Source organism: Panicum hallii, chromosome 2, assembly GCF_002211085.1.
Source record: "Panicum hallii strain FIL2 chromosome 2, PHallii_v3.1, whole genome shotgun sequence".
NCBI lineage: Eukaryota > Viridiplantae > Streptophyta > Magnoliopsida > Poales > Poaceae > Panicum > Panicum hallii.
Genome location: NC_038043.1, coordinates 51,982,501 through 51,996,046, shown reverse-complemented (window position 1 = coordinate 51,996,046; position 13,546 = coordinate 51,982,501). Strand labels below are relative to the sequence as shown.

The following is a 13,546-nucleotide window of genomic DNA, read 5'->3' as shown; positions in this document are numbered from 1 at the left end:
CCAAGACAACCTCGCTGTTAGGGGATGGATTGCGACGTAGCCGTCCATCTTGGCCCTGTGTCAACCGAGGCAGACCTCGAGCAACCCTGCGCGGTAGCACTTAAGTTGTTTGTATTCACGCACGGCCCATGGCTACCTTCTCCATCCAAAGCGTGGGTCGTTTTAATAAATCTAGATTTCATGATTTTCGTGACGCATACGGAGTGCACCATGTAATCATTCCCCCTGATTTTGAAATAAAAGAAGGATGTTTCTGTGTTTGGTTTGACACCCCAGGAGAGCCCCGGACCGTGAACGGCCATGTGATGGGGATTGTCTGGAGTGCTTGAGCTGGCGGGTGGGTTCGCCGAGCGTAGTATTGGCACCCTTCGTAGGTGCATACAATCCGCTCGGCGTCGGCGACCGCGGTCGGCCAGTAAAATCTCTAGCAGAAAGTGTTCCCAACCAGGGTTTTCGGTGCAGCGTGGTGTCCGCAGACCCCGCCGTGAATATCCTTCAGCAGCTGGTTACCTTGCTTGATCGGAATGCAGTGCTGTAGGATCCTGGTGTGGCTTTGCTTGTAAAGCTCCCCTTCAACGATGACAAAGGACTTAGCGTGGCGTGCGAGCCATCGAGCCTCCGTTTGGTCGGTAGGGAGCACCTCGCGGAGGAGGTAAACAAGGTAAGGCTGTCTCCAGTCGACCGGAGTGTTGGGCTCTGCCACTGGCTCCTCGTCGAGCTCCATGACCTCGGGGTCAGGCGGGGTCGGTGGTTGACCAGCCCCCGAGCTCAAGGCAGGCGGCTCGCCCTCGGCCCTTCCTGGCTCCTCGTAGCGGATTGAGGGTTTGTACCGGTCGCTGGCGAAGATGCCAGGCAGGACGGGCTGGTGTCTCGATGCTAGTTTTGCCAACGTGTCGGCTGCCTCGTTGAGCTGTTGCGGGAAGTGGTTGAGCTCGAGGCCATCGAACTTATCCTCCAATTGTTTGACTTCCTGGCAGTACGCGACCATCTTGGGGTTGAGGCAGCTCGACTCTTCCATGACCTGGTCAACCACAAGTCGAGAGTCGCCCCGAACGTCGAGTCATCGAATGCCCAGCTCGATGGCGATGCGTAGGCCGTTGATGAGTGCCTCGTACTCAGCCACATTATTTGAAGCAGGGAAATGAACGCGAATCACGTACCTTATGCGCACGCCGAGAGGAGAGACGAAGACTAGGCCCAAGCCGGCTCCTTGCTTCATCAGCGATCCGTTGAAGTACAACGTCCAGTACTCCTCGTCGACGGCTGCCCGGGGCATCTGGGTCTCAGTCCACGCTGTGATGAAATCGGCGAGTACCTGAGATTTGATGGCTGTCCGAGGGGCGTATGAGATCCCCTAACCCATGAGCTCGAGGGCCCATTTCGCTACCCTCCCGATGGTGTCTGGGTTACGCACGACCTCACCACCTCACCGAGAAGGAAAGACGTGACCATCGTCACGAGGTGCGACTCGAAGTAGTGGCTCCCAAGTCTCTGGTGGAGTGTGCGTGTGTGAATGTGAATGTGAGAGTTCGGTCCCCTCCGGGGGGGGGGTCTCCCTTCCCCTTTTATAAGACAAAGAGAAGGGAGTGGATACAGAGAGATCCCCGGGATCGTGCCGCCTTTCCTCTCCTTCGCGTGGGCCCCACTGGCCCTATTGATGACGACGGAGACGCTCCCATGCCGTGCCCTAGTGCGACGTGCGCCCTGACGAGACGGGGGGCGTGAGCCCCCGGCACATTTGACGGCTTGACCCCCAGCGCGGTGGACGACCGGGGCTTGCCATAGTAGCCTGTCTTTTCCGGAGGTCATGTCGTTGCACGGCTTTACCTATCTTTACGCCGAAGGTTCGTCCCCCCGGTGTGGCCTGTCACTTCGTGAGATCCCTGGGGGCCCCACGCCTCTGGGTCGGGCGAGGCGGCTGTGCCCTTCACCATTGCTTAGCGTTGGGCTGTCGACGTCCCTTCCCCTGGTGGGCCGTTTGAGACCATTGGACGGCCCAGTTAGCCCAAACCGCGTACTTCGGGGGATCGTGATATTTCCCCCCAACACTAAGCTAGTGATGGGTGGTATTTACTTTTCTTTTTCCCCTCGACACTAAACATGTGTAAATGTTGAGATATCATATTCAACAATTTCAAACGCTGGGTTCAAACATTTCCTTAAATCTTGTTCAACATTTTGACAAACCTAGTCCAACATTTTATATGACTATCTAAAATGTTGAAGTGGATTACATATTGGGTCTCATTCTGTTAGGAGAATCCTAAAGAACACTGGAGTTCAAATGGAATTGAATTTGGATGCATCATTAGAGAGAAAATCAAGTTTGAAATTTGAGAAGCAAAGGTACAGATGGTGCAGCTATACAGACCTCCGCCCAGATACTGACTTGCATGCACCGTCGTACAAATAGCGGAACGTCCTTCCTCCGCCCATCTCCCTAGGCATTCCATCTGATCCGTCGAATTAATACAATGTGCGATGGAAGATCCGGAAAGATATATAGGAACTCCCAGGCGAGCTCGCGGTGTGAAGCCCATCCATCTTCTGTCCAGCAGATTCTTTTCTTCCTGGGTTCCATACTCCGCTGCCCAGGTTCGGCCCACACTGATAATCGGGCCGGGCCAGGCCCAAGGTTTGAACCGGCTAGTTCTGAGCTGTACCTTTCCTCGATTAATCTGCACGTGCTTGTCGCGTGACGTTGTCCGGCTATTCTCCACCGCGCCTGGCTCCGTCGTGGATCTCGCCCCCCCCGCATACGGGCCTAGTAGATAGCTAGCTGCTAGACGCTGCACGGAGAAGACAACACACAAAAATGACGTGGGTGCGTAGCGTGATGCACGGTTCACCTCTGGCACTTTGCTGCTGCAGGCCAGTACTTGACAGGCGCCTCCATGGCCGGTTGGCCGGCCTGGGCTGTATGCCGTAGATGCACATCGACGAGAAGGCGACACTGCCCCTCGGCGTTACACGGCAAATTGTGCTAGCTCTCCATGGATCTTGCTCGGAGGGTTCCCATTCCGCGGTGGTCCGTTTATTTCCTTGTAAATGCATGCTGGCCAGCATTTTATTCCGCGGTGGTCCGCTTATTTTATTCCGCGGAGTAGGTCATAGTTTCTTTCTTGGCAACTCTAATAAAGATATGTAATCATTGTTCCGAGTTAAAAACTTGAACCCGGATTGAAGGGTTACACCATCAGAAACCTAACCAACTCAGCTATGCTATGTTGATAATATTTCCTAACGGTTTGCTATGTAAATGGTCAATGTTTTATACTCCATCTGTTTTATGCTCCCTCTGTTCCAGAATATAGCTACTTTTAGGTTTTTTCCAAATCAAACCTTTTAAAATTTGACTATAGACAGTAAAAGAATTATAAACATTGACAACATGAAAATGATGTTAATTTATTCATAATAAAGCGAATTACCATAGCACGTAACATTTTTTATTTAAAAGTAATTATTTTTGGAGATATTATTAGTTAAAGATGAAAATATTTGACTTTGACTAAATCTAAAAGTTGCTATATTTTGGGACGGAGGTAGTAGTTATTTTGGTTAGGCATTTACTCTAATTACTTAAGTAGTTTGTTGACAACTCTACGTTACTAGCTACTCCTGTGGTAACGCTATTGGAGAATGTACGAGCTGTACTGAAAAACAATAAAACTGCTAGCTAGAACTATATATTGATCACTTGTAAACAAAAGAAACTACCCGGAATCTCACTTTGGCACTGTCGAGCTTGTTCTTGTTGCTTCTACAACGTGATCAAATTGACAGGGTCGCCCTGTGACAGTACACGCGATCGAGGAGCAAAAACACGAGGGAGGCTAGCTACCGGTAGGTAGTAGGCTACGGACCATTTGGGTCGAAAAACCAGGTCGAACTCTCTCAATTCTGGAATCTGGAGTCACCAGCTCAGCTGTTCGCGGCACCTAATTAATCAAGTTCCTGGCTGGACATGGGCTCGAGAGATTCTGCAGTCTGCTCTGTTTCTATCTAGGTGTCTGATGCACATATTAATGCTTTTTTCTTATAAATTTTGTTAAACTTAGATAAGTTTAACTTGAAATAAGCCTAAATTGAACGATAATTTGGAACGGAGAGAGCGTTTGATAGCGCAATTCTGTAGGACACTATATGTAGCAATAGCATAAGCATGTCTAGCTCAGGGGACGAAAATCTGACTACCACGCACCAATCACTCTACACGGAACTATACGCGCCAAGCGCGTTCAAACCTGCAGGCTCTTCTCCACATTTTCATACCGAGATACAGTCGCGCGCAGAAAGACAAAGGCTTCTTAGCCTATCGACGGCAACGAACCGCTCATGTCCGCAAACGTAGCTGTAGCTTGAGAACGTACATATGCTGCTTTGGTGGGGCATATGCAGCGGCGCATCGACCGGCAGTCCGGCACTGAAGAACAAAGATGGCAGTCTCTTCATCTCTTGGTCCTGTGCTGCGAGGCCGGCTCCTGCAATTCAGCATAGCTTGGTTTTTGCCTCCCTGTTGTTGCTGTCGCGCGCCCTTTTCTGCTGAGCGATGACGCCCCTCTGCATGACGCGCTGGGGATGACATCAGCCAAGATAGATGAGACGGTGATGATCTAGCCAACTGGCGTGATATTTGTACACCTAGCATCATCTATCGAAGAGTACATGCATGCGAGGGTTAAGAGGGAAAACACTAGCTGCCATATATCAGCAGTTTTGGGCTAGCATGAGGATCCTACGCATTTGCAGGTGAGAGGTGATGGATTATTTTACTCAAGTTGCTATCGTGATATAGATAGGCTCTGGCTCTTACATATGGCCAGTAATGCAGCCACGAGTAGGTAGCATGCAGTTTGGAGATACCATATATAATAGTTACCCCCTCTGTTCTCTACAACTCATTCTTTTGTGTCGTTAGGATAAGACTTTGGGAGATGATTACTGTATTGATATTTTATTTATTAGATACAAAATTATAATAATAAACATCTTAACATTGATCCAGTAACATAAATTCAGTGTCATAAAAATTATATACAAATATATTATAGTGCTATAGATCAAATGTTATCATAATCTTTTAACTATTACTAAAGCACACAACTTTTCCATCAGAAATTTTGATTTGGTCCAACATATATCACCGACGGGACCCAAAGTGTATATAATGATAATCGAATAACTATACTACTATATGGTAATTTAAACGGACTCGAATACAATGAGAATGTGAAAACACAGCAAAATCAATCCGTGTCGAAGAAAAATCCATCACAAAAAAAATCTGATCTGCACTGAGCCTTCGATCGTGGCAACGCACAGATATATCAGCTAGTAAAACAAAATATAGGTAAAATGGTAAGCTGGAGTCGGTTTACTGAAAATCCATTATTGCACATGGCGTACGAGCTGCAAAAATTGAATAGAAATCATTGTGAAGGACCTCAATCTCCCATCATCCAATGAATTTTCTCCAACAAAACCGCATTATCTACACGGACAAAACTTGCAAATATGTTTTCCACGTTACCTAAACAAGTGTGTTCATCACAGACGCATGCCATTAGAAGGGCAGATGGTGGCATACCGTTATTCTAAGGCCAACCGGTAGAATATGCAGATACCTTCTAACCGATGCGTGTATACAAGCTTTTTAGATCCAGCATATGAACCACCAGCTTTATTGTGCACATGGAGCCCTAGTACTTGTTTGGCAGGCTTCTAGCTTGTTAATACGAGTACGCATCTGGATCAGGCATACTCTCAAATTTTGATGGCCATGTTGGTACGATAATTAAAACATGAGATGAAAGAACCTGAATTAAAAACATCATATGGGGTGTGTACTTGAGCAGGTACTTTCAGGATGTAAAATATTAATTCAGGCTTGAGGATCCAATGATCTATGATCACGCTATTTAGACGCAACTCTGAAATCTGAAGACACAAATTTCTTAGAAATGATCATCTTTCAGTTGTCTGTTTCATTGAGTAGAGAACAAGATTAACTGATACGGAAAATTGTCAAATATCAATTCACCATGATCCTACCTATTTTCGTAGAAACTTGTGGCCATATGTAGTAAATTCTATCAACTTTATCCACAGCTTATATTTTCCAGTGGTAATATGCTTTCACGCTGGGCAGATAGATGCCGGTGGGACACCGTACTCCCTCCGTTCCAAAATGCAGGTCATTTTGGAAAATCTAGATGCATAGATTTTACAATGCATCTAGATATACATTGTTTCTTAGATCCATAGCAAAAGTTACGCATCTAAATTTGCTAAAATGACCTATAATTTGGAACGGAGGGAGTAACACGCATAATGATAGTTTCACGTATGCCTTTATGGAAAGTTTTCCGGAAAAAGTTCAGATGATGATTAGCACCAATTGGAACAGAGACATCTTCTGCAGTGCTGTATATATGGGCTTTTTTTGTCTTGGGAATGATTATGAGTCTAAAGCAAATTCTAGATGAGTAATAAAAAGTATGCGGTTTTGGATATTGTTTGTCTAGCAGTTTTGTGGGTTTTTAGGGGTAAGTAAGTCACATTGTTTTCCTGTATCAGTTGTACTGGAGCAGTTGTCAAGGTTATTTGGGAAGAATTATATAAAGCCTTGCAAGGTGGCAACCAATATTCCCTCAAAAAAGTAAAGGTGGCAACCAATATTCAAGGACTCCATGCAAATTAACCAAGACGGATTACTGACTTGTGTCTGAAGACACTACTGGAGCCACCTTTACAGCTGAAAAGCAAATGAAAGACCTCAATATGGATGGAAGGCTGGCACTGTGGAAGCACTCATGGAGAAGAATATTTTAATGGGAAATGTTCCAGTAGCAAATCTACTGCAGCGTGAATGTTCTTATATGGTCCCAGACTTTGTTCATTAAATTGTTGTAGATAGTCTAAACATATTTTGCTCTTACGCTAAGGTTGACTGCTCTCTGGACCCAAGTCTTATTTTAATGGAACTGAGGCATAAATTTGTGGTGCCCTGTTAGTCCAAAAAAAACATTCACCAACTAGTTAAACATTTGCAGCTGAAAAATTAGTATAAATCTTTTTTTTTCCTTCAATGATTGAACCCATGATCTAGCTCGTGCGTCTCACAGTACTCAACTAACCCCTAAATGATGAGCCTGGCCATATATTAGGAGTATTAACCCATGAATCTTTGAGCATAAATCTCCACACCGCTCCCTAATAATAGGCTAGATCCTCCTCGTCTTGTGATTAGCACGTGAATTTGTAACCATTTCTCTGTAATCAATTAGACCACTTTCTTCTCCTATTTCCATCGGTCAGTAGGCGCCCCAAATATAACTATACATCTCTTGGCACTTATATGTGTTTGCATCAAGTCAGATCAGATCTGATCTCAGCCGCTGCAAGGAAGCTAGCTAGAGATCCCTGGCCAAAAAGGTGCTACGGTCCTCTCGCGCACGATGGAACACAAGGACAGGCAGGAACATGCAGCACGATCACGGTCAGAGTAAACAAGTGCCAAGTTGTACTTAAACTATCAGGTCTCAGATCTGGGAGGGAGAAGCCAACAAACAAACGGCGCCAAGATTCAAGAATATGGTTTTCTTGCTCTCCTTCCATGTTCCCCACGGTGACAAGATCTGGTTTCCCATGCGCTGCTGATCAGCTGACGGCAAAGGCTGCTGCCTGCTCAAGACAGATCCGATCTCCAGATTAAAAACTGAAAGGAGAGACAAACTGATCCCCATTCCCACCTCCCAATTGGCGATCCGCGATCGAGGTGACAGAACCGGCGGAAGCTGACGAGCAGAGACTTCCCATCCAGGCAGCTACGAGAACTTAAGTGTTGCAGTTAGCAAGCCAGAGCACAGCTGGGTTGCACGAACACGCCTGACAGGGCGCCAAGCCGCCAAAGAAAACCAGCGCTCCCAGCCTCCATTTGCACCGGCGCCACGACGCGCCCGCCGTACGCGCCCGCCGTGCACTCCCGTGAATCCCCGGCAGTCGCGTTGCGGCTGGTCAGATGCCTCGCCGTGGCACATGGACGCCGGCCGGCCGGTGTCCGTTCCAGGTCCACGTTTTCTGCATGGACGCCCGTAGTTTTTAGTCTGTGCTACTGCCACACACCGCCGGATCGACCGATCGATCCATCGGCCACAGATGACAACAAAGATCTGGATGCATTTTCGCGGCAGGTGTGCTAGTGTGTACATGTACAACCTGTGAACTGCCCGGCAACCCGGCCAGCACGCCCCAGCCACCCTCGTGCATCGACCCGGCCACCGTACCCCCATCTTATATAAGTGCAACCCCCCTGGCTTCCTCTCCTCGTGTGCCATTGCACTGGCTTGAGTGCCAGTGTCCTCAGCTTCCTCTGGTCCTTTGCGAGAGGAGAACGTCGCAGCTAGCTAGGCCTTGCCGGGCATGGCTTCGCCGGCGCCGGCAGCCGCCGCTGCCTATGCAGCCAATGGCGGCCTCACAGACCCGCTTCTAGTGAGCGCGAACGGCCATGGTGCCGACGCGAAGAGGGCCGGGCACGGTGCCAGGGGCAAGTACTGGGTGGCCTCCGACAAGGCGGAGAGGCGGGCGGCGAAGGAGTCCGGCGGCGAGGACGGCCGCCCACTGCTGTTCCGGAGGTACAAGGTGAAAGGCGCCCTCCTGCACCCCTACAGGTAATGCCAGCTCACCTGAATTTACTTTGTTGGAAACTAGAAACCATCAGAATATGTATGTACAGCTTGCTGTGAGAATAGTTTTTATTTACTTTGGGAACTGTTCATTTCAAAGTTGACTTTGCATGCCCGAATAGATCCTGCTGGATTAATGTACTCTCCTGCAAGATTTTCTTTTACTAGTGAACAGCCGTTGACCCAGCTCATGTTCCAAGCACCAATTAGGACGCCAACAGATTTGACTGTATCTCTTATGGTCACCAACTCACAGGAGAGCATGATAATTAAACACTAACTTGCACGTCTGTGGCGAGACCTGACGACGACATGTTTTCGTGTTACAGGTTGCTGATCATCGTACGCTTGATCGCCGTCCTTCTCTTCTTCGCATGGCGCATCAGGCACAACAAATCCGACATCATGTGGTTCTGGACCATGTCGATCGTCGGCGACGTCTGGTTCGGCTTCTCGTGGCTCCTGAACCAGCTCCCCAAGTTCAACCCCGTCAAGACCATCCCGGACCTCGCCGCCCTCAGGCGGCACTTCGACCTCGCCGACGGCACCTCCAGGCTCCCGGGCATCGATGTCTTCGTCACCACAGCTGACCCCATCGACGAGCCAATACTCTACACCATGAACTGCGTCCTCTCCATCCTCGCCGTCGACTACCCGGTCGACAGGCTTGCCTGCTATCTCTCGGATGACAGCGGGGCGCTGGTGCTCTACGAAGCACTGGTCGAGGTCGGAAAGTTTGCGCCTCTCTGGGTTCCATTCTGCCGCAAGTACTGCGTTGAGCCGAGGGCACCGGAGAGCTACTTCGACATGGTGGCGCCCCCGCAGGCCGGAAGAGCATCGCAGGAGTTCTTGAACGATTACAGGAGGGTGCAGATGGAGTATGATGAGTTCAAGGTGCGTTTGGACAAGCTCCCTGATGCCATCCGCAAGAGGTCTGATATGTACAACAGCATGAGAACTGCAAAGGCGACTTGGATGGCAAACGGGACGCAATGGCCAGGCACGTGGATTGATCCGACAGAAAACCACAGGAAAGGACACCATGCTCCAATTGCTAAGGTACTAAAGTTCAGATTAGTATAGCTGTCTATGTTTTAGTAAGCAAATATCTGAGACAACTAATGCAATCCACCTACTTCAGTTCTGGAATATTTTATCTTGGACAATGTAGTGTTGTTGCAAGAATTTGGACAGTGATGGTTTATTTAATTCCTTCCTTATTAACAGGTTGTCCTGGATCATCCAAGCCAAGGGCATTCACAACCGAATGCTGAGGGCGATCTCAGCATCGGTGCCACTGATGAGCACCTCCCGATGCTTGTCTATGTCTCTCGTGAGAAGAACCCAAGCTACGACCACAACAAGAAGGCAGGTGCCCTGAATGCACAGCTGCGGGCCTCTGCTCTCCTGACTAATGCCCAACTTATCATCAACTTCGACTGCGACCACTACATCAACAATTCCCAAGCCCTGCGTTCGGCCGTCTGCTTCATGCTAGACCAGCGAGATGGTGACAACACTGCCTTCGTCCAGTTCCCACAGCGCTTTGACAATGTTGACCCGACGGACCGCTATGGCAACCACAACCGAGTATTCTTTGATGGAACCATGCTTGCCCTCAATGGCTTGCAAGGGCCCTCATACCTCGGTACCGGTTGCATGTTCCGTCGCTTAGCACTCTATGGTATTGACCCACCCCACTGCAGAGCAGAGAATGTCCCAGCCGAAGCTAGCAGGTTTGGTAACTCCACACTCTTCCTAGAGTCAGTGTCAAAAGCCCTGAAACAAGAAAGGTCAACCACACCACCATCACTTGATGACACATTTGTCGCTGAGTTAGAGAGGGTTGTGACTTGTTCTTTTGATAAAGGGACTGATTGGGGCAAGGGTGTAGGGTATATCTATGACATAGCCACAGAAGACATAGTGACTGGATTTCGCATCCATGGGCAAGGGTGGCGCTCCATGTATTGTACAATGGAGCACGACGCATTCTGTGGCATTGCACCAATCAACCTAACTGAGCGCCTCCATCAAATTGTGCGTTGGTCAGGCGGGTCTCTAGAGATGTTCTTCTCCCACAACAACCCACTTGTTGGTGGCCAGCGAGTACGACTTCTTCAACGCGTCTCTTACCTCAACATGACAATCTACCCAGTCACATCAATCTTCATCATGATCTATTCTCTTAGTCCAGTGATGTGGCTTATCCCTGATGAAGTATACATCCAGAGACCATTCACTAGGTACGTCCTGTACCTTCTCGTAATCATCGTGATGATTCACATGATTGGCTGGCTCGAGATCAAGTGGGCGGGGATCGCATGGCTGGACTACTGGCGCAATGAGCAGTTCTTCATGATCGGATCAACAAGCGCATACCCGGCAGCAGTGCTGCACATGGCGGTGAACCTCCTCACAAAGAAGGGCATACACTTCAGGGTCACTTCCAAGCAAACAACTGCTGACACCAATGACAAGTACGCCGACTTGTATGATTTTCGATGGGTGCCAATGCTCATCCCGACAATGGTGGTTCTGATTTGCAATGTTGGTGCCATTGGTGTGGCCCTGGGCAAAACCGTGGTATACATTGGAGCATGGACAGCGGCGAAGAAGATGCACGCAGCACTGGGTTTGCTGTTCAACTTATGGATCATGTTTCTCCTCGTCCCATTTGCACTAGCAATCATGGGACGGTGGGCAAAGAGGCCGATCATCCTTGTAGTCTTGTTACCGGTTATCTTTGTACTTGTTGCCCTATTGTATGTAGGTCTACACATCCTACTTTCCGGCGTTATTCCATTCTAGGTGGTACAGTAAAAACAATGTAATTTCTTGTGTAGTTACCAAGGGACCAATTATGTCCCATTGTATCAAATAAACTGATGCATTCTTACTAGGTAATAATGAAAAATGGTACTAATTGAATGCAGACCATTTGTATTTCGGCCTCATACAGTCCAGTTCAACTGGGAAGCATCGACTGCAGGGCAAATGTACATTTGGCAGCTAATGTTAGTAGTTGTTTTTGCTTTGAACTAGGCATAATTTATTTGCTACCAGGGACTTCTGATACCCATACTAATGCTCTAGTATCAAGCTGTTAATGATTCACTTTTGTTTGCATCCTACTTATAAAAAGCCCTATATATCCCTGGTAATGCCAAGAATGCATGACCTATAGATTCCACAAAATGAAACAGAGGTTCTCAAACTGAATTTCAGCCAAGAACAGACAGCAAGACGGAGGGAACACATGGGTATCTAGCACCAGGTATCTAGAATGGCTCTACCAAACTAGATATTTGTCTCGAAAATAGAGAACTAATAACACGAGTTCTGAAAATCAAAGGCACCAAACCACAAGGCTTCTGACGTTCTAGGGGGAAAACACACCACCAGTTCACACAGGCATTTGATCGAACAGTTGGAGGATTCAGTACGGGACAGCAGGATCTCATTCAGACCGAGCATTGATTCCATCCAACTAGAGGCGGAGGATACAGAGGGTCACTCGTGGAAGGAGAAGACGAAAGTTGACGTGGACGTGAGGGGCAGGGGAGCGGATAGCAGCCGGCGGCGAGTCGGCGACGTTGCCGGAGACGAATGCCACAAGCCGTCTCTAGGCGGCAGGCGCGTAATGGAACTTGCGTTCAGAGCCACATGCGCGGTCGCTTTTGGCATCGGACAACGGCTTCGTGGGCTTGATTGTTGTGAGAATTTGAAACAGATTCCTACGTTGATGGGCTTTCAGATCAGATGCTCGGCCACTTTCGGTCTCGGAGATCAGCTTCTTCTTCATAGGCTTCATTGTTTTCCAGATATTTTTGAGCGGCCTTGTACATTAGTGGGCCGAGTGGCCTTGGACGACGACCGGGCCCGGCTGCGCGCAAGACGAAGTTTTTTTTTCAGCAAACCTATATATCTTCCGGAAGAAAAAACTTACTCATCTTTGAGATTGATGCAGATATTCTACGGGGTCCGATTCAACTGCTTATTCCACATGCGGGAGGGAGCACCGCCGCCAGGAGAGAGCTGGCGGTGTTTGAGGATGGGTCGACGGACATGTGTCGCTTTGTGGTTGGTCCTAGTGGGTGGACGCAACTTTTGGATTCCAACGTGAAACCTATTTTTCTCCTAAACCGTAAAGTTATTTTTGAATTTATTTAAACCACTGTTCTGTTGAGAATTAATCCAATAAAATAATATCCAACATGAATATAATATATTATTTTTAAAATTCAATAGTCTAAATGAACTCATTCAACATTTTTGATATATTACCTCAACATTTTTCACGTCAACCGTTGAACTAATTTGTTCAGAATGTTGAACTTGATTTGATGGATTGTTGAATCTATAGTTTTAAAATGTTGACTGTATTAACATTTTAACATACCAGAATCACACCATCTCTGATGAAAATAATAAATTGATTTGATGAAAAAAAAAGTATGCGTAAGCGTTCCTGCCTACACTGCTGACTTGCTGTCCTGCTACATGTGCAACCTGCTTGTATGGGCCGCGCTTCATTTGATGCGATTACGATGGGCTGCATTGGGCCGTGCGATCGCACGGAAGATGCATAGGAGCCCCGAGTTTTTTGTTGCTGTCAAGACACCAGCTTGGTGGGCGTCTGAGGCTCCGAGATGACGGGCTGAATAATCAGATAGCCTACGCCTCGTTATTTAGGCCCAAGCTGGACGAAGCATATTGTATGTCCTTTTTTTTTCCTTTTCAAAGAAAGAAGCGTTGAAGTTGACCGATTGTAGACACAAAAAGGGGGTCTAGATTCTTATGCTGAATTGCTGATTACTTTATCTGTTCAGAGTTTCTTGAGGTGCATCTGATCACAC

At 47.8% G+C, this 13,546-nt stretch overlaps 2 protein-coding genes across 2 annotated transcripts; one reads left to right on the top strand and one right to left on the bottom strand.

Moving 5' to 3' along the window:
• Nucleotides 1-424: 424 nt before the first annotated feature.
• Nucleotides 425-1,018, bottom strand: LOC112881268. The gene has a single exon (XM_025945945.1). The coding sequence runs from the start codon at nucleotides 1,016-1,018 to the stop codon at nucleotides 425-427; it is 594 nt and encodes a 197-aa protein (XP_025801730.1).
• A 7,327-nt stretch (nucleotides 1,019-8,345) lies between these two features.
• On the top strand, nucleotides 8,346-11,622 carry LOC112881470 (probable mixed-linked glucan synthase 3). The gene is made up of 3 exons (XM_025946171.1): nucleotides 8,346-8,672; nucleotides 9,017-9,746; nucleotides 9,915-11,622. Exons 1-3 carry the CDS (start codon nucleotides 8,425-8,427, stop codon nucleotides 11,496-11,498), a joined length of 2,562 nt encoding a protein of 853 aa, XP_025801956.1. The 5' UTR covers nucleotides 8,346-8,424; the 3' UTR covers nucleotides 11,499-11,622.
• Nucleotides 11,623-13,546: the final 1,924 nt, after the last annotated feature.